This window comes from Penicillium lagena (genome assembly GCF_028827675.1).
Source record: "Penicillium lagena strain IBT 129212 chromosome Unknown utg000006l_segment0_segment0, whole genome shotgun sequence".
Classification (NCBI taxonomy): Eukaryota; Fungi; Ascomycota; class Eurotiomycetes; order Eurotiales; family Aspergillaceae; genus Penicillium; species Penicillium lagena.
Window position 1 is genome coordinate 488,675 of NW_026623227.1, and position 25,653 is coordinate 514,327.

At 52.0% G+C, this 25,653-nt stretch overlaps 10 protein-coding genes across 10 annotated transcripts; 5 read left to right on the forward strand and 5 right to left on the reverse strand.

Annotated features, from left to right (window-relative positions):
* Positions 1-409: 409 nt before the first annotated feature.
* On the forward strand, positions 410-1,968 carry N7510_008345 (Zn(2+) transporter ZRT3; the record flags this gene model as incomplete). The annotated part of the gene is made up of 3 exons (XM_056980270.1): positions 410-464; positions 518-648; positions 700-1,968. 3 exons carry the CDS (start codon positions 410-412, stop codon positions 1,966-1,968), a joined length of 1,455 nt encoding a protein of 484 aa, XP_056830479.1.
* A 1,756-nt stretch (positions 1,969-3,724) lies between these two features.
* Positions 3,725-4,360, forward strand: N7510_008346 (uncharacterized protein; the record flags this gene model as incomplete). The annotated part of the gene is made up of 2 exons (XM_056980271.1): positions 3,725-3,779; positions 4,212-4,360. The coding sequence occupies 2 exons, from the start codon at positions 3,725-3,727 to the stop codon at positions 4,358-4,360; spliced, it is 204 nt and encodes a 67-aa protein (XP_056830480.1).
* A 230-nt stretch (positions 4,361-4,590) lies between these two features.
* On the forward strand, positions 4,591-6,300 carry N7510_008347 (sugar porter family MFS transporter; the record flags this gene model as incomplete). The annotated part of the gene is made up of 2 exons (XM_056980272.1): positions 4,591-4,685; positions 4,752-6,300. The coding sequence occupies 2 exons, from the start codon at positions 4,591-4,593 to the stop codon at positions 6,298-6,300; spliced, it is 1,644 nt and encodes a 547-aa protein (XP_056830481.1).
* Positions 6,301-8,147: 1,847 nt separating this feature from the next.
* On the reverse strand, positions 8,148-8,666 carry N7510_008348 (uncharacterized protein; the record flags this gene model as incomplete). The annotated part of the gene is made up of 1 exon (XM_056980273.1): positions 8,148-8,666. The coding sequence occupies one exon, from the start codon at positions 8,664-8,666 to the stop codon at positions 8,148-8,150; it is 519 nt and encodes a 172-aa protein (XP_056830482.1).
* A 943-nt stretch (positions 8,667-9,609) lies between these two features.
* On the reverse strand, positions 9,610-17,620 carry N7510_008349 (ATP-binding protein; the record flags this gene model as incomplete). The annotated part of the gene is made up of 3 exons (XM_056980274.1): positions 9,610-14,654; positions 14,704-15,307; positions 15,362-17,620. The coding sequence occupies 3 exons, from the start codon at positions 17,618-17,620 to the stop codon at positions 9,610-9,612; spliced, it is 7,908 nt and encodes a 2,635-aa protein (XP_056830483.1).
* Positions 17,621-19,577: 1,957 nt separating this feature from the next.
* On the reverse strand, positions 19,578-19,871 carry N7510_008350 (40S ribosomal eS30 domain-containing protein; the record flags this gene model as incomplete). The annotated part of the gene is made up of 2 exons (XM_056980275.1): positions 19,578-19,709; positions 19,755-19,871. 2 exons carry the CDS (start codon positions 19,869-19,871, stop codon positions 19,578-19,580), a joined length of 249 nt encoding a protein of 82 aa, XP_056830484.1.
* Positions 19,872-20,197: 326 nt separating this feature from the next.
* Positions 20,198-21,547, reverse strand: N7510_008351 (splicing regulator NSRP1-like domain-containing protein; the record flags this gene model as incomplete). The annotated part of the gene is made up of 1 exon (XM_056980276.1): positions 20,198-21,547. The coding sequence occupies one exon, from the start codon at positions 21,545-21,547 to the stop codon at positions 20,198-20,200; it is 1,350 nt and encodes a 449-aa protein (XP_056830485.1).
* A 652-nt stretch (positions 21,548-22,199) lies between these two features.
* N7510_008352 (uncharacterized protein) lies at positions 22,200-23,257 on the reverse strand (the record flags this gene model as incomplete). Its single annotated transcript, XM_056980277.1, has 2 exons — positions 22,200-22,559; positions 22,616-23,257. 2 exons carry the CDS (start codon positions 23,255-23,257, stop codon positions 22,200-22,202), a joined length of 1,002 nt encoding a protein of 333 aa, XP_056830486.1.
* Positions 23,258-23,776: 519 nt separating this feature from the next.
* Positions 23,777-24,082, forward strand: N7510_008353 (uncharacterized protein; the record flags this gene model as incomplete). Its single annotated transcript, XM_056980278.1, has 1 exon — positions 23,777-24,082. The coding sequence occupies one exon, from the start codon at positions 23,777-23,779 to the stop codon at positions 24,080-24,082; it is 306 nt and encodes a 101-aa protein (XP_056830487.1).
* An 828-nt stretch (positions 24,083-24,910) lies between these two features.
* Positions 24,911-25,581, forward strand: N7510_008354 (TRAPP subunit TRS20; the record flags this gene model as incomplete). The annotated part of the gene is made up of 2 exons (XM_056980279.1): positions 24,911-25,101; positions 25,224-25,581. 2 exons carry the CDS (start codon positions 24,911-24,913, stop codon positions 25,579-25,581), a joined length of 549 nt encoding a protein of 182 aa, XP_056830488.1.
* Between the last annotated feature and the right edge of the window lie 72 nt (positions 25,582-25,653).

The window sequence follows — 25,653 nt, forward strand, 5'->3', positions numbered from 1 at the left end:
ACCGGCGAGAGGGGGCGTTGTCCGAATTAGGAGCCCGACGGGACTAACTGTGAATGGCAGGTCCGTTGCAGTGTAGATCGGATGCTTAATTACGGTTATCTGGAGTCCCTTCATCGGTACCACGTAGACTAGGATGGATATCATTCGATTATTTCGATCGATTACCGACCGGGCCATATCTGGGGTCGAGGGTAAGACGAGTGAGAACCTTGGGGACGATAACGCGGTGGTCTGCCCGATGGAAGATATATATATATGCACATAGTATCATGTCAAAATCACTTATCCTATCTCGCTTGTAATATTTTTATTGTGGCGTTGTGAGTTGAGAGTGCCTGGACTTGACCGCTGATTCTTCTTTCCGGCTGACATCACGGTTTTCGCGTTCTTGCCTCCTGCCACTCCCGCCATGGCTGCTTCGAACGACCTCCGGGGCTGGGTGATGAGCGCTGTGTCGGGGATCGGTGAGTGTGAAGTCCTTCCTGCCCCAGACCTGTCCTAACAACTTCATTCCCAGCTTGTGTCCTCGGCTCGACCGTCATCTGCGTTGACCTGGTGCTGCGCCGCCTCACCCACTACAAGAGCTTCCAGATCGCCAACAGCAACAACTTCCTGGCGGCGTCACTATGTCTAAGCGCGGGTGTGATGGTGCGTCTGCAGTTGTTTTCCCTTATTCTCCAGCCAACTAACCCGCGTTAGCTCTTCACCTCCCTGTACAGCATGCTCCCCACCTCCAAGGAATATCTCGCGCGCGCCGGCTTCTCCTCCTCCACCGCCGCCTACCTCCTGACGGGGTTATTTCTCGCGGGAATTATTGTCATCCGCATAGTGTCGGGTTTCATCCATCGCTTCATTCCATCCCATGTCGTCGACTGCGCCCATACCCACGATGAGCCGGAGACCGATCCCGAACGCGGTAACGGCCCAGGATACGGCCACCACCCGCACGGGGATACCGAACACACGCCTCTGCTGCGACCCCCAGAGCCTCGGTCGTCCAAGTCGACACCGGCCGTCGTGCAGCGGCCCAATCCCGACGATTGGCGGGTGTCTGACACGGCGTCCAAGGAGTCCTTGCGGGCGATGGTCACACGGCGGTTCAGTTCGCTCATGGGCGGTGTCAAGCCTCTGTGTGACGAGAACGGACCCTGCTACGGGTTTTCTCAGACCTGTGGCCGCGAGTGCACCAAGATTCTCCCGCCCGTGATCGCACCGAGTGAGATTGGCCGCCCCGGTTTGCCACCGCATCATCAGAGTATTGCTGTGCAGCTTGACTCTGGTGAGACACATCCAGATTCGGCGCCGAACACAGGACACACAGTATCGGCGCATCACTCGGTGCCGGCTAGTTCGTCCTCATCGTCTCGGACTCAAGACGTGTACTCGGAGCATGTTGATCACTCGCATGCAAATCACGAAGGGCACGATCACGCACCTTTGAAGCCTGGAACTGGTAATCCGCATCACCACCACGTCCCACAGAACGCATTCTTATCCATTGGTCTACAAACATCCCTCGCCATCGCCCTCCACAAACTCCCCGAGGGCTTTATCACCTACGCCACCAACCACGCCAATCCCACACTCGGCCTCACCGTGTTCCTAGCCCTTTTCATGCACAACATCACCGAGGGATTTGCCATGGCGCTCCCATTGTATCTAGCACTCAGCTCGCGCTGGAAAGCAATGTTCTGGTCCAGCCTACTGGGCGGAATCAGCCAACCCGCCGGTGCGGGTTTGGCTGCATTGTGGATCTGGAGCTCGGGACGCCACAACGGCCACGATGGCACGGACCCTTCATGGGGCGTATATGGTGGGATGTTCGCCGCCACAGCCGGGGTGATGACATCCGTTGCGCTGCAGCTGTTCAGCGAGGGACTTGGTCTGACGCACCACCGGGGTATGGGGATTGGCTTTGCCGTAGCGGGAATGGGCCTCATGGGTTTGAGCTTTGCGTTGACGGCATGAATGGACCTGGATTGGATTGGATATACGAGAGGGATTGTTGCATTGCGGTGTTTATTCATTCTATATTGGCACATGCACATACACCACTAACAAAAAAAGAGGGTTGGATGTTTGGAGTCTGTTTATTCTCTGCGTGGCGCAAAGGCGCCAGGACATACTGGTTGCCTTGAACAGAACAACGAACTGTCTGGGATTGATTGCATGCATGGATCGTTGGTACAGTCTATGAATTATGAATACCTATCATTATTCCCATAACCGGATGGGCATGCGCTTGCACCTAATCCGTTAGCTAGCCCTATGTAACTCAACGAAAGTTAAAGTCTCTGACGCGCGAAAATGATTGACCCTCGTCTTTCACGATAACCGGCATTCCCCGTATTCCATGACCAGAGCCCCAAAGCCCCACCCCCAGATCTGTCATGGCCGCATCTGGTAATCCCCGCATCGCCGCATTTGGCATTTCTCGGGACGGATCATAACGGCGCGAAAGTCATGACCACATGGAGTCGGAGTTAGCCGAGAATTAACGTTCGTGCCTTTTGTTTCATTTCTGCCTCTGCACAGCTAGCTAGTGATATCGACGATCTATACCGCCTATCTCTATATCACTACCAGGCGAAAGAAGCAAAAACAACACCCTATCCCGATAGATAGTCAGCAAATCGCCCACCTCAACTTCTTTCTACCAGTGTAGACTGAAAATCCAGATCCAAATACAAATTCGGGAAATCCGACTAGCATAGAACACGCCTCCTAGACCTTCAATAGCGCGACACCGCTCCTCCATACTAAATGCATTCTTATTTTATCCCACCCCACACCACTCCGATTCGCAGCCCTGGTCGTCGTACATAGAACCCGAATTCCTCTCCTCTCTGGTGCACCATCACCATCACCATCAGGATCATCGCCACACAACAACGGCCTTCTCATTGGGATCCGGACCCAGCGGATCGAGAAGTATCTCTCCAGAAACGCATACTCATCGTTTCATCACCTAGCACCCACCTGTGCATATTCTCACAAAGTCTATCCTCCGGATCTGTGGGCTCCTTGACCTTGACCGGAATTGGGAGATCCATGGATAGGAAGAGCATGTTTGCCAGGGAGAGAGAGACGGTGACGACGATTATGGAGACTACTATTAAGATGATCATTCCCTTCTTGCTGAGTAGCGTAGTGAAGACCATTTACTGTTCATGGTCATCACCAGAACCTCACCCCACTCCAAATCTGGCGTCGCCGAATCCAGTAATCCCGTCCCCGCATCGACGCATTTGGACTTGTCGGGTCGGCTCCTGAACGGCGCGAAAGTCATGACCACATGTACTCGGAGGTAGCCGAGAACTAACGTTGGTGTCTTTCTTTGTCTCGGGATGTTACGCTAAATTAGTTAGTGCGTGCCGAACGCATGAATCATCGGGAACACGAGGGATCTAGACTACGGGGATTGTAGTTATAACTAGACTAAACGATTTAGCAAATAATGGAGAGGACTCCATAGTACCCACAGACAACTAACTTTGGCCGAGTCTGGCCGTCCCCTCCGTCCTTGCCGAGAGACTGGAATTACCCTTGTAATTGACCCAACTGTCTCGGAAGAGCAGACATCATCTCACCGAGCCAAGTCGGTCCGAGCAGAGAATACAGCCCGAGAATAAGTGTTCGATACCTCACACGACACACTCAGCCCACGACGCAAGGGAGATCCATTTGATCGGTATGATCCGTATACTGTACAGTACATACCAGCATGGATTCCATGTGGTCGAGGCCCACTGACCCAAATCGGGATGCGGAGTTTAGGGGTAGGAATGCTGTACGATCCGGATCTGGGTCCATGCGCTCCCGTGATCGGGTCATTTTGACAGCCGGTGACTCCTCCTGTTCAGCGGTTGGTACGAATTGTAGCTGTCGGGCGTGCAGTAAGTGAGCCTCGCAGGACTCTATAGCCAGTCGGGATGCACACCGGCGCGGGTTTGGTCATACCGCACCCAGCCACCGACCTTGTTCTGCCTCCAGCTCGGAAAATTAATTTAGGAAACAAGACCAAGACTGAAAAACAAAACCCCCTCCCGGAAATCGGGAGAAATATCACCGACTTAGCGGCTGGCGCTAACCCTACCGGTGCCGGTCAAATATCGGGAGGGAGAGCAGTTTCTGCACTCGCGGATCGCCGAGTAGGGGTAAGGAGGATAGAGTATAGCGCAGGAATTATTATTAAGGGACATCCATCCTAGAGTCGTATTCTGGGTCCCCTCGACACTCGGCCAGTCCGGGCCGGAACCAATGGCTCGCTGTCTCCAAAGGGACAAATGGCCGGCTGGCTCTTAGCCCGATGCAACCATGTGGCGTGCCGCCAGACGGAACAGGCCGCATGGACCTGTAAAGTATTGGCGGAAGCCCAAGCTAGGAGAGCCTTGGCCTTCGTGTTGGCGCAAACTCAGTGCAGGCGCCAGGCCGGGGGTGGGTTAGCGTGTTTTCTCCGCAAACGTGGAGAGTTTGTTGTTTCTATATATCTGCTCCTTTCTTTCCCTCTTGTCCTTCTCCTTTTCTTTTTTCTTCACCCACTTTCCTTCTTTCCCCTTTCCCTTTCCTTCTCCTCCCCAATCTGCCATCATGGGCTACACCATCGGCAACATCTATGTCATCACCACGGTGGCCGTCGTCGGCGGCGCACTGTTTGGTTTCGACATCGCCTCCATGTCCGCCATGTAAGTCATTGGCGCTTTTAACCTCCTGGTGGATACACTTCTGACTTTCCACCTCCCAACCTCCAGTCTTGGCACTCAACAATACAAGTGTTTCTTCAACCAGACCGGCCATGATGACCAGGGCAACTGTGGTGGCCCGACCTCGTCCAACCAGGGTGGTATCTCCGCCGCCATGCCCGGTGGCTCGTTCGTTGGCGCTCTGATCTCCGGTATCCTGACCGACTGGATCGGCCGTAAGCGCTCCATCCAATCTGGCTCTCTCATCTGGTGCGTCGGAAGCGCCATCGTCTGCTCCTCTATGAACATCGGTCAGCTCGTCGCCGGCCGTTTCATCAACGGTCTCTCTGTCGGTATTCTCTCTGCCCAGGTCCCTGTCTACGTCGCCGAGTTGGCCCAGCCCTCCAAGCGTGGTACCGTCGTCGGGTCCCAGCAGTGGGCTATCACCTGGGGTATCCTGATCATGTTCTACGTCTCGTACGGCTGCAGCTTCCTAGCGGGCAATGCCGCCTGGCGTACCCCCTGGGGTCTGCAGATGATCCCCGCCGTCATGCTCTTCGGTGCTGTCTTCTTCCTGCCCGAGTCTCCTCGTTGGTTGGCCAAGCAGGACCGCTGGGAGGAGGCCCACGAGGTGCTGGCTCTCGTCCACGCCAAGGGTGACAAGAACGCTCCCTTCGTGCAGACCGAGTTGGCTGAGATTCGCGAGATGGTCGAGTTCGAGCGGGCCAACTCCAACGTCAGCTACCTCGATCTCTTCAAGGGCGACATGATCTTCCGCACCCACGTCGGCATGTTCACTCAGATCTGGTCCCAGCTCACTGGTATGAACGTCATGATGCTGTACATTACCTACGTCTTCGGTATGGCCGGTCTCACCGGTAACGCCAACCTGGTCGCCTCGTCCATTCAGTACGTGATCAACGTCGTGATGACCATCTTCGCCCTGGTCTTCATTGACCGCTGGGGCCGTCGCACCCCGCTGCTGGTTGGCTCGACTCTCATGATGATCTTCATGTTCGCCAACGCCGGTATGATGGCCTCCTACGGCAAGCCCGCTCCCCCCGGCGGCGTGAGCCACGTCCAGGAGGAATCGTGGGATATGTCCAAGGCCCCCCACGCCGCCAAGGGTATCATTGCCTGCACCTACCTGTTCGTGGCCTCGTACGCGCCCACCTGGGGACCCGTTAGCTGGATCTACCCCCCTGAGCTGTTCCCGCTGCGCCTGCGTGGCAAGGCCGTCGCCGTGTCGACCGCGTCCAACTGGATCTTCAACTTCGCTCTGTCCTACTTCGTGCCCCCGGCCTTTGAGAACATCCAGTGGAAGACCTACATTGTCTTCGGCGTCTTCTGCTTCGCCATGACCGTCCACGTCTTCTTCCTCTTCCCCGAGACTGCCGGCAAGACCCTGGAGGAGGTTGAGAGCATGTTCACCACCCCCGGTCTGCGTGCCTGGAAGACTGAGGTGCAGTTCCAGCACGTCCGCAAGCTCGAGCAGGGCGAGATCGTCGCCGACAAGCTGGGTCTGGCCGAGGAGGCCCACGAGCCCGTCGTTCACGACACCAAGGACGTTGCTGCCGAGCCCGAGAAAGAGACTGCTACTACCACGCAGGTCGAATAGATTGTTACCCCTCTTGGTGGCTTTGGTTCTGTGATGTGATACGGCAACGACAGATGTGGTATCTTTTTTTGCCCTTCTTTCGTTCCTGTCGTCCATCATCCTAATATCTCGATACCTTCTATTGTGTATCTTAACTTCTACGCTTCTACGCGTCTATGTGTATCCGAATTTCCGAATCGAACTTCTGCTTTGCACTGACAATTGTTTCCGTAAACCCCGCGCGCCGAGACATGCATCCCCAGACCTGAAACAGGCCTAGTAGTAGTATTGTAGTATGTCACATCACATGCGGTGAAACATTTTTTACTCGATCCTTTCATTGTCCGGCTATTTTAGCGTGGCGCACTATCCGTGGGAAGAGTAAGGCCTCCACACTCGGGGCCCTGTATAAACTCAGCCCCTAGTCTGCCTTAGCGTCGCCCGCTTTGACCGCCACAGACCCTGACCGAACGCGACCAGACCCTGGTACTAATTTAATTAGCGTAGTGTAGCCGAGCAACAATCCAGGTTTGTTCCTCTTCTGTGGCCTGGCTATGGAAGGAGGGTCCGTCGTTTGGGATGGTTACATGGAAAGGAAGAAGAAGCTACATTCCTTCACACCACAACTGAAACAAAGAACCGAACCAAATTTTTTTTTTTTCTTTCTCGGCTGGCACGGATACCAGTCCTACGCCTCTACTCCGTTTCTGATTGGACGCCTTTGCAACCCTAACACGAGGACACGATTGGAGATCCCCGCGGGGATAATTTCGAGGGGGGGGTGGGGCTTTTGCTCAGGACGAGTAATAATAATTCGTGAGAGGTTTGGACTTCATTTATTTGCCTATTTGCCGCCTCGTACGTATATGGCAGCAGCACTCTGAGTCAGTCTCTACCGAGTAATATGGAGTGGTAAATCAGAATTAATACATAGCAATACAGACAATAGTAGTCTCCCTATTTGGCCCCAAATATCGCTTCAACCCCTTATTATTCCTTTTCAGCTCTCCTCAGAAATAGGTATCATCATCCTTCCCGCCCGCCACGACCACGCACGGTGGTCTTAGCTCCCCGCCGTTGCCGCTGTTGGGCTGCATGTACATGTACATGCACGCACCAACAAATCCCGGCACGCCGCGTCGTGTTCGAGCGCGGGCTTTGACGGCTGCGGTCGCTCGGCTGGCGCTCGGGCTCGTCCATCGTGGCAACTACCCACCCTGCGAGTCATCGCTTAGGGGAAAGTAAATGGCGCTAAGCTTTGCCGAGGACGCCTTAAAAGATTTTTTTTTAAGAAAAGGAATTATTTTGGTGTCTCGCGCGGCGGAAACGTCGGAGATATCGGGGTTTCGGTCATTTTCATTAGATTAGTGAGCTCGCGTTGATGATGGTCCGATGTGGTGGGCGAGGCAGTGAAGATGGGTTGAGGCTTATTTTTGTGTGGAGCGTATATGTACAGCACTGCGATGAGGCGGAGAGCGAGCTGGTTTGTTGAACCGGCACTTTTGGTCTCAGGGCACTGTTTTTTCAAGTCTGGGGTTCGAGTAGCTGGGCACTGGCTTGTCTTCAATCTGTGGGTTAGGCATCTGGGATTCCATAGGAGTTATGCCTGTGGTTCCTATTCATCATTTCATATAGTGCGCTAAAAATGGAGTTGTCCCGATATACTTCACCTGTCAGTTAGTACGTCTATAGTATCCTCTTACTCGTCCTCACAAACTTCAAATGGGGGTTCAAGATCTGTTGTATTGTATCCTAGATTGACTGCAATGTCCAATTATATGGATTACACTACAGGGCCACCCTTGTCCGTCGGACTATACAATATAGCTCAAATTAGCCCATCTCGCAAAGAACATCCCTTCCACGCATCATACATACCTCTGCAAAGACTTCTTCCTCATATTCCAAACAACCTTCTCATACCCCCTAAACTCAAACGGCACCGTCCGCCTCAGCACAGTCCTATGCTTATTCGTCCACCCACGCACACTCCCCAGCGACTGTGCATTATGCACCGCGCCGCCAACCATCGGATCGAGAATCAGACTGACTTCCCTGTTGGCGGGGCTGATAAACAGCGGGTCGTGGGTCACGTCGCCTTCGAGTCTATACTCATCTTCCAGAGCCCTGTGTTCGCTCTCTGGCGTTGTGCTGGACGGATCGTAGGGTGATTTGTGCTGCGCGACTTCGTCGTCTGTCCCTGATTTGCAGGTCTCGTATCTTTCTGGGTTGAGGGCTTGTCTCTCTGACGTCTCTGGGTCTACTGAGAGCTTGGGGGCGTGGAAGACCTGGGTGTAAGCTCTTGCTTGGGAGGGTTTCAATTGAAAATGTGTTCTTGAAACAGTCCCTGTTTGGAGTATAGATGTGAGCGATCGCATGCTCTTCATTGTGGTTGGTTGTGTTGAATCCGGTGGATGGTGCTGGATTTAGCTTGGGTGGATTGACGATAAGAGCTAAAACACCGCTTTTTGTAAGTGCCAACACTCGGGAAATCTCTCTCCCTATTAATGGTTTTATTGAAATTCCCTCATCGTAGTTCGTGACATCATCTGTGTTGCTCTTCCTGAGCTTTGGCTGTCGGTGGCGATAATGTTGTCACCTGCCAAGTATGAACCCTGGGTTTGTGATGCAAGCGGCCAATCCACTGGGGAACAAACGAAAGACTGTTCTGGCCTTGACATTTTGCTTTCTGGGGCAGTTCAAATGGTCAATAGAGTATACTAGTTTTGCAAAAGAAATTCTTGTATTGTCTAGTTAGTGAAGTGGAGATATGACTACAATTGCTAAAAGGTCCCAATCCATCACACCTTTCCCTTCTGTCCTTGAGGCGTAGTCACTTTGCTCGTAAAGGCAATGCACCCACGTATGTAAATCATGCCGCTAAATATCGACACCTGTAAGAACCCATAATGGTCACAAAGAACACCATTGGCTGGAGCTCCAATGAGCGTTGCCAGAGAGACAATCCCCAAGCCCTTGCCCATATAAATCCCAAAGTCTGAGATCATAGTCACCGACTGCACAAACCACTAACCCCTATGTAGACTGATCTTTAGCCAAGCAGAGAATATTCACGCTCGTAGCAATTCAGCAGAGTCACAAGGAACTGAACGATCCGTATCAACCAGTCCCAAGAAACTTGCGAACAATAAGCCGCACCTTCTGTTTTCGACAATACTTCAGATCACGAGATGATAATAGAATCACATATTACAAGTACAATTTGTCCTTTTCATTCCTTGTATCTTCATATACTAATACAAGACCAACGCCAACAGAATCAAATATTTGACAGTTTCACGTACATCCATCCAAACGATAGAAGCCCATTTACAGAGCCTGCACCGAGATTCTCCTAGGAGCACCGGCACCATTCAGAAGACCCGTACTACTTGACTCTCGCAAATGATTGTGGTGCATCTGGCCTTGACTTTGATCATCCAGGTCTTCAACATCCAAGGAGAAGCGTCTGGGTCGAGACCACATGCCAAACTGGTCGCCGCCGTGGGCTTCACCCACACCCTTGATTTGCTCTGACTCGAGTCCGAAACGATCGACCACTTGCGTAAATAGATCGGCATGTGCCGCAGCTCTTGCGGGATTTTCGTCTGCCGACCCCATGCGGCTCTGCGCGCGGCGGAGGAGCTCCATATGCTGGGACGCAGTGTCGGCGGCACGAGGGTGATCCTTTGCCTCGGAGTCATTGATCAGATCATATAGCACACCCTCATGCAAAGTGACTGCGGACTGGTGGTTTTCAGAGGCAGTGAAAAGAGCGGACAGCAATTTGGTCATTTCCAAGGTCACGCCGTCGCAGCAGCCCCAGACCTGGCGCAGATTGTAGCAAATGTCGCGACAGAGTTGGATTGCAGAATCGACAGCACCGCGACAGAAGCGGGTCTCCACAAGACGTCGCCCAATCCAAACCACGACGTCAGGTGTCCAGGTCCTCTGGACAATGCGCGAAGTCCAGAGCTGGGTAAGGATTGCTTCCAGATCGTCGAACATCTCGTACTCGCCTAGCAGAGTGATAATGTCGTTGAGCTCCGGGAATGGAAGATCAATTATCTCAATACCAATGGTCTTCGATGAATCCATGATCTCCTGAAGCAGCTGCTTGGACTTGATAGACATGTCGTGGAATGTCTTCTCATCCTCGCACTTGGTGGCATTGTGGCCGCTCAAGTACAAGCACAACTTGGTGGCCGTCATGATGCTCTCGTGGTCATTAAGACCGTCGGTTAAATGTAGGAAAGAGTGTAGCACCCCGGTAAGTGTACTGGCATCCTCGAAACGAGAGGAGTTGCACAAATCGCGAACTAGGTCAGTGGTCTTGCGAAGGATGTTGATGTTATAGTTGTCACCGTGAACTTCCTGCAGACAGATACGGTAGAATTGCTGCACAACTTCTTTGCCTGCGACGTCTGTAGCAGACAAGTTGCTGCAGAAGTAGTCGTACAGCCTGCTGCGCGTGTCCATGGAAGCACGCGTGCGCTTCTGCTGCATTTGTAGACGGGCCAGACGATCGCCCGAGGCCAACGTCGGAATGAAGTCATGACCAGAGAGGTTCCTGGAAAAGGTCTGCTGAGTCTGCACTTCGCGCGCCATCTCAGTCATGATTTGAACCGAGGTGGCACGTCGGCCAAATACTTCTTCAAAAGCAGCCACAAAGACGGCGTCATGCCGGTCACCGAGTGTCATGGCCGAGGTATCGGATCCGGACATCACGCGTTGGCGCAGCTCGTCGAGCATGGCGCTGCCGTCGTCAATAAAACCACACTCCAGGTAGATAGCAGCAACCTTGCGAGCCCAGTCGTCCATCATTTCGACGTCGCCGCCGGCGTGCAAGACATCAGTCACGTAGGTGTGTAGGATGGCAACGCCCTGTTGGGTTCCGGTCGCGGTGCCCTGGCGAGCATGGGCTAAAGCAAGCTCGCGCAGCCAGGATAGCGTAGTGGTGGAAAACAGCCCCTGGGTCTTTTTGGCGAGCTGGTACTCCTCCGTGTAGAGAGAGCGAGCCTCATTGGATGAATCATGCTTCCGTACAAAGAGTTGTGCCATCTTGTGCTTGAGGGTAATGGGCAGCGGCTGCGTCATCTGATCAAGACCCTTGGCGGACTGGGAAGAAGGCACCCATTCGTTCGTCTGTAGAGGCTGCTTGTACAGCGAGATGGCCTGGTCAATGTAGGCATCATTGGTCTCACACAGCTCGGCGAAGAGCAGAGTTGCATTGAGTGTCTTCTGGTGCGTGGGACCGTAGACATTTCGGCAAGTTTTGACATATTCGGAGGCCACCTGGTACGGCTCAGAAAAGTCGGTAGACTTTGTGCGAGAGGTGAGAATGGACATGTATCCCAAATATGTCTTCTCCAGAAGAGCCTCCTCTTGCAGGGGATCAGACGGGCGCATGCCATCCTCAACAACGAGAGTCGGCCACAGATGTCTGTAGATGTCCAGCGCAGAATTCCACTGCATTTCCTTCTCATAGAGGCCGATGAGCGCAAGAGCGGCTTCTATGCCCTCTGGAGAAATCTTGTTGTTATGCATGGTGGTCTGGTAGATGCGCTGATAGGCGCTCTTGGCTTCGTTGTTCATCTCGAGTCGAGTTGCGAGGCCAGCTTCCAGATACATATTCTCGATTGTGTGCTTGTGCGTTCCTCCAAGGCGAGCAGTCAGGAAGTTACTCACGGTATGAAGAAGAGTGAGCGCCTTTTCGAACTGGAAGGAGGTCTCGTAGAATTCAACGACAGCCTTCGCCACGGCCAGCACAGAGGCCACCGGGACTGTGTCCGAGGAGATCAAAGAACCAAACGCATTTTCGTACACAACTGTGGCTTGTCCCAGATGAAGCCTGCGGAAATGGCAGTAAGCCAGGATCAAAGCAATGTCGGCAACAGGTGGCGCTAGCTCGGTGGAGAACTTGTGGTAAGACGATGGACGCTCAACTGATGGCCAAACATGCTGCAAGACGGCCATGGCACAGTCACTGGCGGCGACCCAGTCTTCCTCGCGAATGTATATACTGGCGAGATTGTGACACAAGATCAAAGTACCAACCGACAGATTGCTTGGAGACGAGGTGATGGAGTCCAACAGCTCAACGAGCAGCTTGCGGTCCCGGGTGGACAAAGAAGACGCATCCTCAATGGAGACGGTATTTGCCATACTCTCGGCGAGCGACAATGCCAGGCTCTTTGCTTCTGTCGTGTACTCCAAGTTGTTCTCCTTGTAGTAGCGCCACATGAGAACAGCCAAGGACTGATCCAAGCTGTACAGGTGCATCTCGCGAGTCTCGGCTCGGAGCATCTGCACTCTCTGCATCATTTCTGGAGAGTGTACACCAGTAATTTCCAGATCTGCCACCAGTTCGCGGATGATGACCTCTGCCTCGTCATCGTAGCCTTGACGACGCAGGAACTGATAGTAGACTAGGGCGACGTTGGCTTTCTTGTCCATCATGTCAACAGAATCAATGTCACAAGAATTGAGACCGGCCCAAAGGCTTGACAGAATAGTCTGTGCCTGGAGGACATCGCCGTGCTGCTCGTACATCTGAGCCATGTACAGAGAGTACTTGATGCGGCGCTCGTCGGTGATTTCCATTGTCCGGACCATGTTGTCGTACTTGGTTCTTGCAATATCCCTGCTCATCTCATCGCTTCCAGTGGTGGAGAATTGTTCGGTCAAGAACTCAGCTGCTTCGGAGGATTGACTCGAGTTGCTGCCATACTTCTGAAGAATCTGTTGGTAGAACTGCTTGGAGATGAGAAGAGCAGAGTCGTTATCACCACGAGACTTGTACATGCGGACAACCATTCCGAGGTATCGCAAGCGCTGATTGAAATCCACTCCAGTGATTTCGGAATCAGTCAGGATCAAGTACTTCATGATGTCTTCCTGCTGAGAAGTAATCGTGACCTTTTCGCTGAATGACTGGGTCATCATCTCAGTGCAGGTCAAGGTAGTTGCATCAGATTGGCCCAAGAGCTCCTGGCTAAGTCTCCATGCTTCGTAACAGTGCTCATCAGCATAATCAGAATGCGCCAGCTTGGACACTCGCGCACTGAGGATCAGGCTCTGAAGGAATGCCGGGGACTTCTCTCCCAAGACAATGCGACGAATATCAGTTGCCAGTCGATACAGTTCAAGAACGCTGGATCGAGTAAACTGCGATTCTTTGCATGTTAACTCAAGACGAGCAAAGAGGACTGTTGCAGGAAGTAGCCTTTTGAAGTCGTTGCTGAACTGGAATTCTCCCTCGTCAGTTATCAGAGGCGAGGACAAGAGATGTGATAGCCAGTATCGTGCCGTGTACTCCAGGATGACATATTTGTCGAAGAGTCGGTTGCGTTCCTCCATGCTCAGCTTGTCTATGGACAGGTCGGCTTCCTCACGAACACTCAACTGCACCCAGGCGAGACACCTGGCAAGAAGATCGTAATGTGCCTCCTTAAGATTGAGCCCTGACCTCGTACTGAGAGATCTTGCCTGAGTTATGACATGGTCACGAATGCAAGTATGGGCAAAAGAGACAACGCCATCGCGTGTCATAACCAGCGGAGCCATCGAATTGAATGAAATGTCACTACTGGAATGACGAGGTTTGAAACCGGAACCTTTGGCATCGACCTTCAGCAACTCATCAACTTCTTCAACAAGCAACGGTCTCTCTGAGGCTGCAAGCCAGGACATGATGCATCGTGTCTCATGCTGGTTGAAGTCGAGGTTCTTGAGATGGAAGTCAAGAAACTCGGTCATGGACTGCGGAAGAGTATGGACAGAGGAAACCGCGTGGCTCAAAGTCCTCTGCTGCCGAGCATACACGACAGCCATCTCAGCCCAGCTGAAAGAGCCTTGAGAGCGATTGACAATGGCCGCCACAGCTGAATCAAGCTGGTCGTCCTTAAAGGTATCAAACTGCGACTCGGAAAAAAGCATTTTGCGCACGTAAGCACTCATGTCAGTCTGGGTCTGAGAAGGCTGAATGTTGAACTGTTGAACACCCAAACCAGGCATCTTCGAGCTGAGAGGTCGGCTGAAAGCAATCATCTTCGATCCAGCGCTCTGCTCGGTCAAAACCTCATGGAATTGCTCAAGGCATGCAAGGGCCTCTTTCTCGCCACCTTTAATTTGGTCGAGGCCGTCAACCACAAACATGTATTGGATATTTGACCTCAAGCCGGTGCGGATTCCCTTCCAAAGGCCTTCGTCGACGTCCATTTCAGTGCCTCCATCCAATGCTCCCTGTGCCGCTTTTGCGACTTCAACAAGGATTGCTTCCTGGGTATGTTGATCACTGACACAGTGATCTAACATCTGGTGCAAGATTCCCTTCAAGATGCGCAAAGGCAGGGTTGCAACAGGAATATCGGCCCCTGGAATAGATTAGCATACGACATCATGGAAAATTGTGTCTAGCCTCACTGATTGTGTACGGAATAACATTCCAATTATCGTGCTCGGCTGACTCCTGGAGCCGGTCCACGGTCCACTGTGCAAGAGCACTTTTTCCGGAACCAGGCCCGCCAGTGACCAGCATCATGGGGGAACTTCCCACAGTGAAGTCATAGAGGGCATTATTAAACCATTCGAAAGAGCCCTCGGCAAGGGCGTGGGAGCGAGCCTCCAGGATGAATTGGAGGGGACGATCCTGCACACTTAAGAATTGACGGAGACTTCCCAGTTCGGGACTGGCGTAGATTTTGGAGCTTTGGTCAACAACCTTCGAGGTGCTGGACTCAACGATACAGTTCCAGTGTGTGGAATATCGGCGAGCGTAGGTGACGAACGCTCCGTCAACATTGCGCGAGATAATCTGATTTGGCTCCTTGCTCTTGAATCCTTCAATACAGCTGCCGGAAGTGTTGCAAACCATTTCCAACAGATCAGCAAACGCTGCGGCCGCTTCAGGTTGCAGTTCCGGGGATTTGTAGGCACTCTGGTACTGCAAGAGCAGATGAATTCCGACAGCTACACGGCCGTATCTACCGAAAACGCTCTCGAAGATATCCGTGTTATCAATGTCAGACTAGTCAGTGCAGTTAGTATATATTCTCATGAAACCCGGTTATGCTTAACTCACCTCCAGAAGCAGAATACAAAATCCCCAGATCAGCATCGCCGCCTCGTTGGCGCCAGGCGCAAACAATCCAACCGATTCGCGAAGCGCATCAACAGCATATGCCAGCCGGGAGGCCCATCTCAGACTGCAATCGAGTCTGCTACCATCGCGGGGCATCCATCTCAGACGCTCAGCAGCGACAACGTCGAAGAGCATGTCCACCTTGGGACTGCGCTGGCTGATTTCATTGGCGGACAGACCGAGCTGAGTCTTGCACTTCTGAGAGACGGTCTGGATCTTTTCTTGCAGCACGGTCACCTTGTAGCTGCTTCCACGAATGGTTGAGTCTCCGCGAGCAATTTTTCCACCGGCCATAATATTGGTTCCTCCAGAGCCGAGTCCATCTGTTCTGACACCTCCCCGGCCAAAGCCCTGGTCGAGACCTTTACTCCCGGCAGCTCCACTTTGGGTGGCATGCGTTTCGGTTGTCTGTCCGGTTGTAATATCTCGAGCTCGTTTTTCTGTGGTTTCTTTGCCACTGCTGAAAGCACTTTGGCTCATGCCACTATCTTGGGCCATAGCTCTAGCATTGGTCATACCTCTAGCTCGGCCCGTGCCTCCAGTTTGGCTAACACCTCCACCTCGAGTATCAGGACTGAAGACCTGCTGTTCAAGGTGTCCTTGATTGAGGGTAGATTGGCGAGTGCTAGTCTGGCTGAATTGGTCTTTACTTGCGCCAGAAAGTGGGGAGATGCCTGCGGCCACGTCTTGGCTGGAAGAGCCTTGACCAGTATACCCTGGGGTGGAGTAGTCTTGGCTGATACCAGAGAGTTTGCTCGAGGTGTTTTGAGTGGCATATGAGTCAGAGTAGCTTCCGGTAGTGTTTCCTTTGGTGGACATTCCCTGGATGTTCCGGCTGGTGCCGTAGTTGCTGGAGGTGGCTTCGGTGGTTTCCTTCCTAGACACATCCTTGGTCATGTCCGTGCCGGAATAACTTGTGTTGGAAACGTCCTTGGTTCCTTGACTGGTGCCTTCTTGGCTGTAGTCACCGACGGGAACATCTTTCCTGGGGATGTTTTGGCCGAGGTCGTCCTTGTCTGAAACATCTTGGCTTCTGTCTGTTCTAAAATACCCCATGTTCTTGGTGGCATTTTTGTTGGGAGTGCCCTGGCTAGCACCGTCGCCAGTATAGATACCTTGGGGCATGTTCGTGCCGGAGTAACCTTGACTAGTATCCGCTTTCGTGTTGGAGCCCACGGTGGCTCCTTTTTGGCTGGAAGTCGCTTGGCTGCCCGTGCCCATTCCAGAAACACCTCGGTTCGCATTGGACTGATCGGTGGTTCTTTTGTTTGCGATGCCCTTGCTGGTACCGGATTGTTCGGAAATGCCTTTGCCGGCAGATCCACCACCGAAAACATCGGAGCTGATATGGCCTTGCTCGGCAAGTTCGTCGTCCATGCTTGCGTCGCTGAAACGAATTTGACCGACATTCGCCTGGTTATCAGTTTTCGCCTGGTTGAGGCTTCCTGAAGCTGTTTGTCCAGTACTGAAGACGTCTTTGCTGCGGCTGCCGCCACCGCTACCTCCTGCTCCTGCTCCTGCCTCTCCCTGCGATGTCCTCCCTGTGGAGTCTCTCTTGCCCAAATAGTATCCCGGAGTGATTGGACCTCTTTTGATATCGTAGTTTTCGGATACTCGTGACGGGCGTCTGCCAGACCCTTCGATCCAGCCTTTGTTTTCTTTCTTGCTGCTGGAATCACCTCCACTCCACAAGCCATCCTTTTTCTCCTGGCCGCCACTTCCATTCCACAACCCACCACCAGTTTGCTGCTGTCCGGTGAACTCCTGGCTGGGTGGGTTTGTGCCGAAGAGTCGCCGACCAGCTTCCTCTGCTTTATCTTGGGGGTTGCTGGCACCCATGCCCTCGCCGGTCTGCTCTGCTTGGCTGGAAGGATTCGCACTGGACTGTCCTTGGGCAGAGATTTGTTGAGCAGTGCCTTCATAGTTTTCACGGCCGCCTTGCTGCTCTCTCATAGCTCCTTCTGTCTCAGCTTTGCTGGGAGCGCTTGCACTGGACTGTCCCTTGCCAAACATTTCATGGGCGGCAGCGCCATATTTTCCGTGGCTGACTTGCTCTCTGATGGATCCTGCTCTGTCAAGGATATCCTTGCCGGATCCGCTTTTGTTGCTGTCCTCCTTGCTAGGGGACTTTTTGTGGCTCAGCTTTTTCATAAGCTTGGATCCGGCGCTCTCGGTGTTCTTCTCGGTGTTTGCGGACATGGTGATAAGACACTTGGACGTGGGTATCAAAGATTGGTGAAAAGGGATATGGGTATAAAGATAAATCGAAAATAATATACAATATATTGGTCCTTAAGTTCTGTTGTTATGTCATGGATGGTTGCAAAGAGAAGGGGGAAGAGAAAAAGAGGCATGGAAAAGGCTAAATAGCAGGCAGAGGGTTCTTTGCCTACCATTGCATCATGGGATTCCTTCAGAGACACAGGTATTACGACCAAATCCGACGCGCTGTGAAAAGAACAATTCCTGTTTGCGAGGGTGTACCATTCAATGCCTGCTTAATCTCAATTGCCAAGAACGAATCTCATAGAGCAAGACAGAGCAAAGCGGGACGCGATGTCATCGGCCCAAGAAAATGGTGAAGTCGATGATGCTCAACCAAAAAAGGCTGGCCGAACAGTGGATCAACCGAACAGCTGATGTCTCGATATAAACTTTAAGGCTTCGTCACTGTTTTCTCCCGTCTCTACTCTAGCTCATGGTAGTTATGTCTAGAGCTGGAACATTGGGTATATACTGTGGGGTGGAAAATGCTCTGTATATCCAGTCCTGTTGCTAGCTTCAATCAATTGGCTTGCTCTCGTACCGCCATCACAATGAACCTTTCCATACTTTCGTACTGAGGGAAGACGACAGCTCCAAACTGTGGGGTAACCCCCATCCATGCCAGGAAACAATCGGCATCCTTTAAACTCAATGCAAGCAAAAGTACTTACTTCTACTACTGGAACTTAGTAAACTACACTCCCTATGACGTCTATATATTCCCCGAGGTATTGCCTGCAATCGAGAATAAGGTCGTGGACATCATTGCAATGGACTTGATCGGGCTTAGTCATCTGATCGATAACCCTACAGGAAGGGCTCGACCCATGGATGCCATGAACAAGTGAGATCATTATCCCGGAGAGCCCGACTGACGGGAAATTGGTGAGATCATGTCTTATGGTTTACTCCTCCTTCTGGTCGTGAGGTGAGGGATGCCGTCCAACTAACTTTCGGGTTGGTTACCGCCGTTTATGTCATGACATCAAGAGGAGTGAAGGTTTCAATGTCTTTGAAGTTATAGAGTACAGTTCATACTGTTTCTGAGTTTAGATCCTATATTCCTATATTGAGTCATGTAGAGTTGTGTTTTGAGGTCTGTTTGTTTGGAACGATCAATGGCAGTCTTTCCAGACTTGCTTCTACATCTCACCAACTTTGAAGGGCAGGAGTGATATAAAACCTGCTCTTTTCCATTGGCTTCCTGCAAGCCATAAAGATAGAAATCACCAGAGCATATACAATGCCATATAAGGGCAGATACTAAGCATATGCCCTCAGAGCCTGTTTCACCTTGTGCGAGGCAGACTCCCACAACTACGATACCGAAAACGTAGATAGCGGATGAAAAATGAAGACTCCATTCCTAGATTGGAAATGCAATGCACGGAACAGCCTATGTACGAGTCGAATAAACTTAACCGACCGTCCTCAGCTCAGCCCCTGAAGTCCACCCAGCTCGCAAAGCCCGCCGTCATATCCATGAGCAGTAAGCCTCCGAGCCTCTCTCACTTTCCACCCATCAGGCCACCACAGGTAGATGTCTTATGCCTGAATTTTCCACCCCCCGGTAAACCGAATCCATTGCCAAGCAAGTTTAAAAAAACGCGAAAATAAAGAACACGAAGCATGATATCATCCGTACAAGTAGCCAGCCGTAGCTGGTATGCCGTCGTTTGATTGCGGCCGTGTAGAGTCGTCGTCGGGTCTTGCGAATATTTGTTTCAATACCGTAGAAACTCGACGCCGAGTGCGCGGCTCAGGGTGTTTGGGTTTGTGGGTGCGATCCGTTTAAGTGCCGGGGTTGGGGTTCATCTAATTTAATGAATGGGTCAGCGTCTTTGTGTCTCGATTTTTTTGGCACAGTGTGTGTTTCGTAGATCCTCCCGAATCATGTGGTGGGTTGGGGTGTATGTACCTTGCGCTTGCCACCGGTCATGGTCACGTTAACGAAACGGCGGGTGTACAAGATGCGCTTGTAGGCGCGGCCCTTGGGGGTCTTCTTCTTCTCCTGGGGCTCGACCTGTATTCAGTAGCCGTGTTAGCAGGGCGGTTGATGATGAGGAACACGGTTGAAAGGAGACTGTGGCAAACTTCGAGAGCAGGGGGGGGCAGGGGCACTTGCCTTAGGAGTGGCCGACTTGACCTTACCGGCACGGGCGAGAGAGCCGTGAACCTTACCCATGTTGGATGACTGAAGCTGGCGATGGACTTCGAAAAGGAGATGGAGGTGTGGTGATGGAGATGGGCTGAACTGAACGGCTCGACGGTGCAAAAATTGAGGAGTGCGAGTTGTGGGGCCGCTTAGCGAGCCGGATGACTCAGAGTCATGTGATCCAGTCCTTAGTTAATCGGTCAGGTGAGATTATGTCAGCGGAGTGGACCGTGGCGTGTCACGTGATAGCATCACCAGAACTATGAACAACAATGATAATAATCCACAACTCCCGGCCCAGTAGTGTACAGGATATCCCCAAAGCCCTTGTAGATGCAACGCCTATAAAAATGCATTCAACTGCCCCTTTTCGTCTTGGCAGCGGCCTCCTCGCGCTCCCGCTTTCGTGCCAAGTACCGCTCCTTTGCGCTAGACACATCGCCTTCCGTCTTTTTGCTGCGGCTGCGGTCGGCGATTTCCTTCTGTCGTGCAGCCTCCGCTTCTTCCTCTTGTCGGGCACGCTCCTCAAGCTGTTGGGCAACCATTTCTGTCTGGCGAGCGCGCTGACCTGCACGACCGGCCTGGAAACCAGCATTGACACCAGGTCGCGTGGCGACAGGCCGAGAAGCTTGTGCAGCAGCACCCACCGGTGCTTTGGGTTTTGGCGCAACGTTCAAGCCTGCTGATAGCAGTTGTCGTTTGTCAACCACTTGGCCTTCTTCGTTGACGACAATATGAGCTCCGCGAGCATTGAGCTCCGCGGCTTTCTGGTCCTCTGTCTTCTCCGCGGGTTCTTGGTCGGTCTCTCCAGGAATCTCGCCCTCTTTGACGCGTTTGGCGGCTTCTTCTGCCGCTTTGACAACCTCTTTGTGCTGCTCTTCCCCTCGGGAAAGCATATCCCGGTAGAACCCAACCATGCCAGCGTTGCCGTTCTGTTTCCGCCGCTCCTCCTCTTCTTTCTCACGACGCGCCTCTTCTTCTTCAATCTTCCGCAGTTCGGCTTGCTGTGCCTTGTAGGCAGCCGTCACAAACTTCTCCTTGTCGGCGAACTCGTCGCCCTCGGCCTCGCGCTCCTTGGCCAATTGCCGGTCACGCGCGCGTAGTTGGTCGCGCTTCCGAACTTCTGCGCTGCGGAGCAAATTGTCCATATATTTCGGAACTTCGCTCTTATTCGCCGTGGCGGTCTTGTTCGGTTTGGCATGTAAGCTGTCGTACACCGCATCGTAGGAGTAAATCGATGGATCCAGTTCCTCAGCCTCCTCGGCATGTTTCCGACTACTGCGCAGAGTAGATAGGTTCGTAAAGTCTTGTTTCGTACTGGCTGCCTTCTTCGACTGGGATTGATTCAGTCCCATGGTAACTCCTTCCTGGCGTTCTTTGTCTTTTGCCTCGTCCTCGTCCTCATCGTTCGCAAATATAGAGTTCTTGCTCAGCGGTTTGATGCTTGGCTTGCTGCCACTTCCTAATTGCAATTTCCGTTTCGGCGGCGGCCCGGCGGTGGAGGGAGGTTTTGGTTTTGGAGCTGGTGCCTCGAATCCTCCGATTGTGGACACTTCCACGGCGCCATCATCGTTCGGCTGGTCTTCGTCGCCAGAATCATCATCAAATATGGCTTTCTTCCGCTTCTGTCCTAGGGCGTTGCCTGGGTTCGGGCCCGACAGCTTCTTGTTCGGCAGATTCAATCCGTAGGGGAGTTTCGGTGGCATGTTGGGCGAGCCTGCCCCGATGGCTACACTCAAAGCTGAAGTCAACCCAAAAGCGACTGTCAAAAAGGGTCAAGTGGTGTGGCGACCTCGGCAGGGGATTGCGATTGCGTTGATGAAGTTGAAAAGCTCCGGCAGACGATCGGTGATAACGCAAAAACGATCACGTGACTCTGTGACGCTGTTTCTTATGCGAGTTAATTCTCCCTTTGTAATTTCTTTCAACATTGTTTATTTCCATATTGGAAAGGTTACTATGTGAAAATAGCTGTTGTGAAAAGACAGTTCATGTGCAAGCTAGGCGTTGAGAGCAAGATTGTTGAAATATATATTTTCGAGCATAGAATGGTGAGCTATGATGTCGCTTAATTACTGCTGAAATTTAATTAACGTGTCATAAAACCCGACATTCACCATTCTTCATCCTCTCCATCCTCGCCTACGTGTACACGTGCATTGAGGACGGGTGCGTCGATGGTATTTTGCGTTTGTCGACGACTTATTTGGCGCGGTTAGGGAGAGGTACAGTCATAATTTTAGGAGAGATCTCCGTACACATTATTCAGTCATCACAGGCACTTCTCAGAATACATTAGAAACAAAAATCTAGAGCTAAATTACCTCACAACGGAATAACCCTTCAAGCATGTGAACTTTAGGAGATATTCTGAAGAACAGTCTCCGCGGGTGTAAGACCTGCCCACCTCCAGCACCCCTCCCAGAGCTTTTTCTGCATACCAGCATCTTGACTAACTGGCGCTGCAGTGTCCGCCCTCAGGCCGACGTAGTAACCCCTCTTACCCTGAAATGCCGGGTCCACACTCACAGCGGCCAGGTCTCGTCCAGCATCTTCCGTTGTGCGGAATGCTGTCGTGCAATGCTTGAGGACTGGCATGAGGGTGTTGAGCGTCGCCATCAAAATCCTGGCAGATCTCTTCTGCCCTGCTTGAGCCCTTGATGAGGGAAGACCGCCGGGGTCCATAGCTGTTACGGTTATCTTTGATAACTTGGGATCCTGGTGGAATATGTGAGTCAATTGTTTTTGAATGCCCACAGCCAGCTCATACATACCTTCTGGAGTCGTTTGTTGAGGTCGTTGGCAAATGTCACGTTTGCAAGTTTAGCAGTTGCGTATCTCTGGAAACCTCTGTCATGGACCAGGTTCGGTGGGTCCGACGCTGGTTTGACCAGCTCTTCAAAGTCGTCAGGGAAGCATGGTCCAAGCGAAGATAAGGGATTCGGTTTATCGGCATAATGAGTGATGGAGCCGAGCATAACGATGCGTCCAGATGTGGTGTCTATGCTACCGAGCAGCTTCAGGACTAGCAGATAATGAGATAGATGACAGACTTGGAAGGTAGCCTCATAATCATCCGACGTAAACTTCTGCCCTGACTCAAGCGACCATGTGCCAGCATTGCAGACAATCGCTGCGATGCCCGGAAGCTCCTTTGAAGAGATCTGAAGGGATAGCTTTTCAGCGAAGGAACGAACAGCAGCTAGATTGCCGAGGTCGAGTGCTTCCAGGTGGACCTTAGCTTCTGGGTACTTGGACACTAAGCTCAGAAGCTTGGCGGTGTTGGGGTCCTTTTCTGGAGATGCGTTTCGAACAGTGGCTACCAATGTATGGAGAGGATATTTTGATAGGAAGGAGTCAACAAAGCCAAGGGCCAAGGAGCCATTGGCTCCAGTGATGATAACTGTTCCACTCATAGTAGCCGAGTTTGTTAGCTGGAGGTTCTTGATGTGAATAAGGCTGGGAGATGCTGGCTGTTTATATAGATTGAGGAACAGGTCAGTGCAACTGGATTACAAAGGAATCCATATTAACTCCGATGCATTATTTCTAGCAGACACCAAACGCCCCTTTTCGATCGCTAATCTGCCCTGTAGTTGGTAGGCGTCAGTCTTGGCGGGTTGTAGCTGTCCAAGCTAGTTCGGTCTAATTAAGGATTATGACCAGGTAGCCGTGTCCAGACAGAAACCTCAGACGGATTTAAGCTCCTAGATTCCGTTATTCTGGAGGATTGGTTTTGTCCATGCCATAGTAAATGAGGCGATGAAGTTCGTTCCTGACATCCCAGAATTGAGCTATACCGTATTTGGGAGGCGCAATTCTTGGCGAAAGTTCAAACAGCCCCCACGGTTAGTCCACGCTTTATCAGCAGTGGATGTGCTTACCTCTTCCCTGAGAAAATTGATAATGTGCGAGTAGCAGAGATATTGCCCACCATGCCATCGCGGGAATTACAATTTATTATCACAGCTCCCGAAGCTAGCACACCAACCACCTTACAGCGGAGAGTTGCTCGTTCGCACGCTGCACGCTCTGCGCACGCGCAAGAGCGGCGCCTCCGGACTTCACAATACCAGGCTCAGAAGAGGCGCGAAGAGTTGGATGATGCAAAGCGCAGAATAAGCAGGCCAATCGAGGTCACAACTGTACTTCCGGCTTCCCGAAAAGACCCATTCACCAGTTTCGCAAGGCCCTTGAAGCCCTTCGAGCAAATGCTGTTTGATCACTGTATGTTTGACTGAAGCACCAGCTCCGCTGCAGAGATAACAATCCCCAAAGATGTAACGGCTATAATTCCCCTAATGCGCTGCTCCGAGCTCGCGATTGATTTTTCCCAACGCATGACAAGGATATGGGTACCGCATGCGCTAGCAGAAGCAAGTCTTCTGGATATGTTGTTTCTTGCGTCATGCCGCGGTTTATCTGCGAGCTATAATCACCAAAATCAAGACCAGCAAAAACAATTCTTCACCCGGCTAGGGGTTCAATATAAGCTCAAAAGTCTGCAGTCATTGAGAGACGCGATCTCAACGGAGACACCGGTCTATAGTGACTCGACTGTTGCAAAGGCGATAATGCTGGCCTATGATGAGGTTAGGCATCTCCTGTGAATATGTATGTAACAACACTGACGATCGCTAGTTGTTCATCCATGATGAAACCATGTTGAAGTGTCATGTAGACGGAGCTGTTAAAATGATTGGATTTAAAGGTGGTCCTCAAACGCTCGGTTTGGACGGTCTGCTCGAGCACTTTCTTTCCAACCTACTTTGCAAGGTAGTAGGTCAGGTTGGCATTCATGTCAGGATACCCTGGGATGATGAGGTCAGCTCACATTTGAGGCCTTAGCTTTGGACCGATTTAGGAATACCCCATTATTGGTAGCAAAGTTTGAAATCCAAGTGGTGCAGACACAAACCCGTGTGTAGTTCACGAACCACTGTAACGATCCGAACCTGTGTTAATAGACGCTTATCGCATCGCCCACCACGTGACTCTCCTATACTAAACAACCACAGCCTCCATCCTCCCGCACACCCGCGACTTTCTCTCTACTTCAACCCACCAACATGTCATACTACTTCACCATCCTCTCCCCCACCGACAAACCCCTTTTCAATATTGCCTTTGGCACCTCCAAAGGCGGAGGCGATGGCATTGCGCGATTCCGCTTCCCAGACACGGCGCAGTACATGAACCAGTTCATCATCCACTCGAGCCTGGATATTGTTGAGGAAGCTCAATGGACGAATGGGGGGATGTGAGTTCTACCTCTTCCCCATTCCACTATGTCTACACCCACCTCTCACCCTATCCTCATAATAATCCACACCAACGTGACCGCCTACCCTCCATCAACCTAAAACTAACCCCCACGAAAAGGTACCTAAAACACATCGACACCTACCCCCCAGCCGCAGCATACATATCGGCCTTCCTAACGCCCAGTGGCACCCGCTTTCTACTCCTGCACCAACCACCCCAACTCCCCTCCTCGAGCACCACAACTGGCTCATCATCACTCCTCAACGCGTCCGGCTCCGCCACGCGCGCTTCGTCCAATTCCGTCGCGGCCAACCCGACCTCCCCGCAGACGGAGGAGGCTGTGCGTCAGTTCATGAATGAAGTCTACGAAAGCTACGTTAAGACTGCTATGAGTCCGTTCTATAAACAGGGGATGGAGATTCAGAGTCCCGTTTTTAGGGGACGGGTTACTGCGGCGGGGAAGAAGTGGTTATAGTTAATTCTCTTCTGTGGGTGGTGGGTTATGAGCATCAGCATTCCTTTGTTTTGTCTTTTTTGCTGTTCTAGC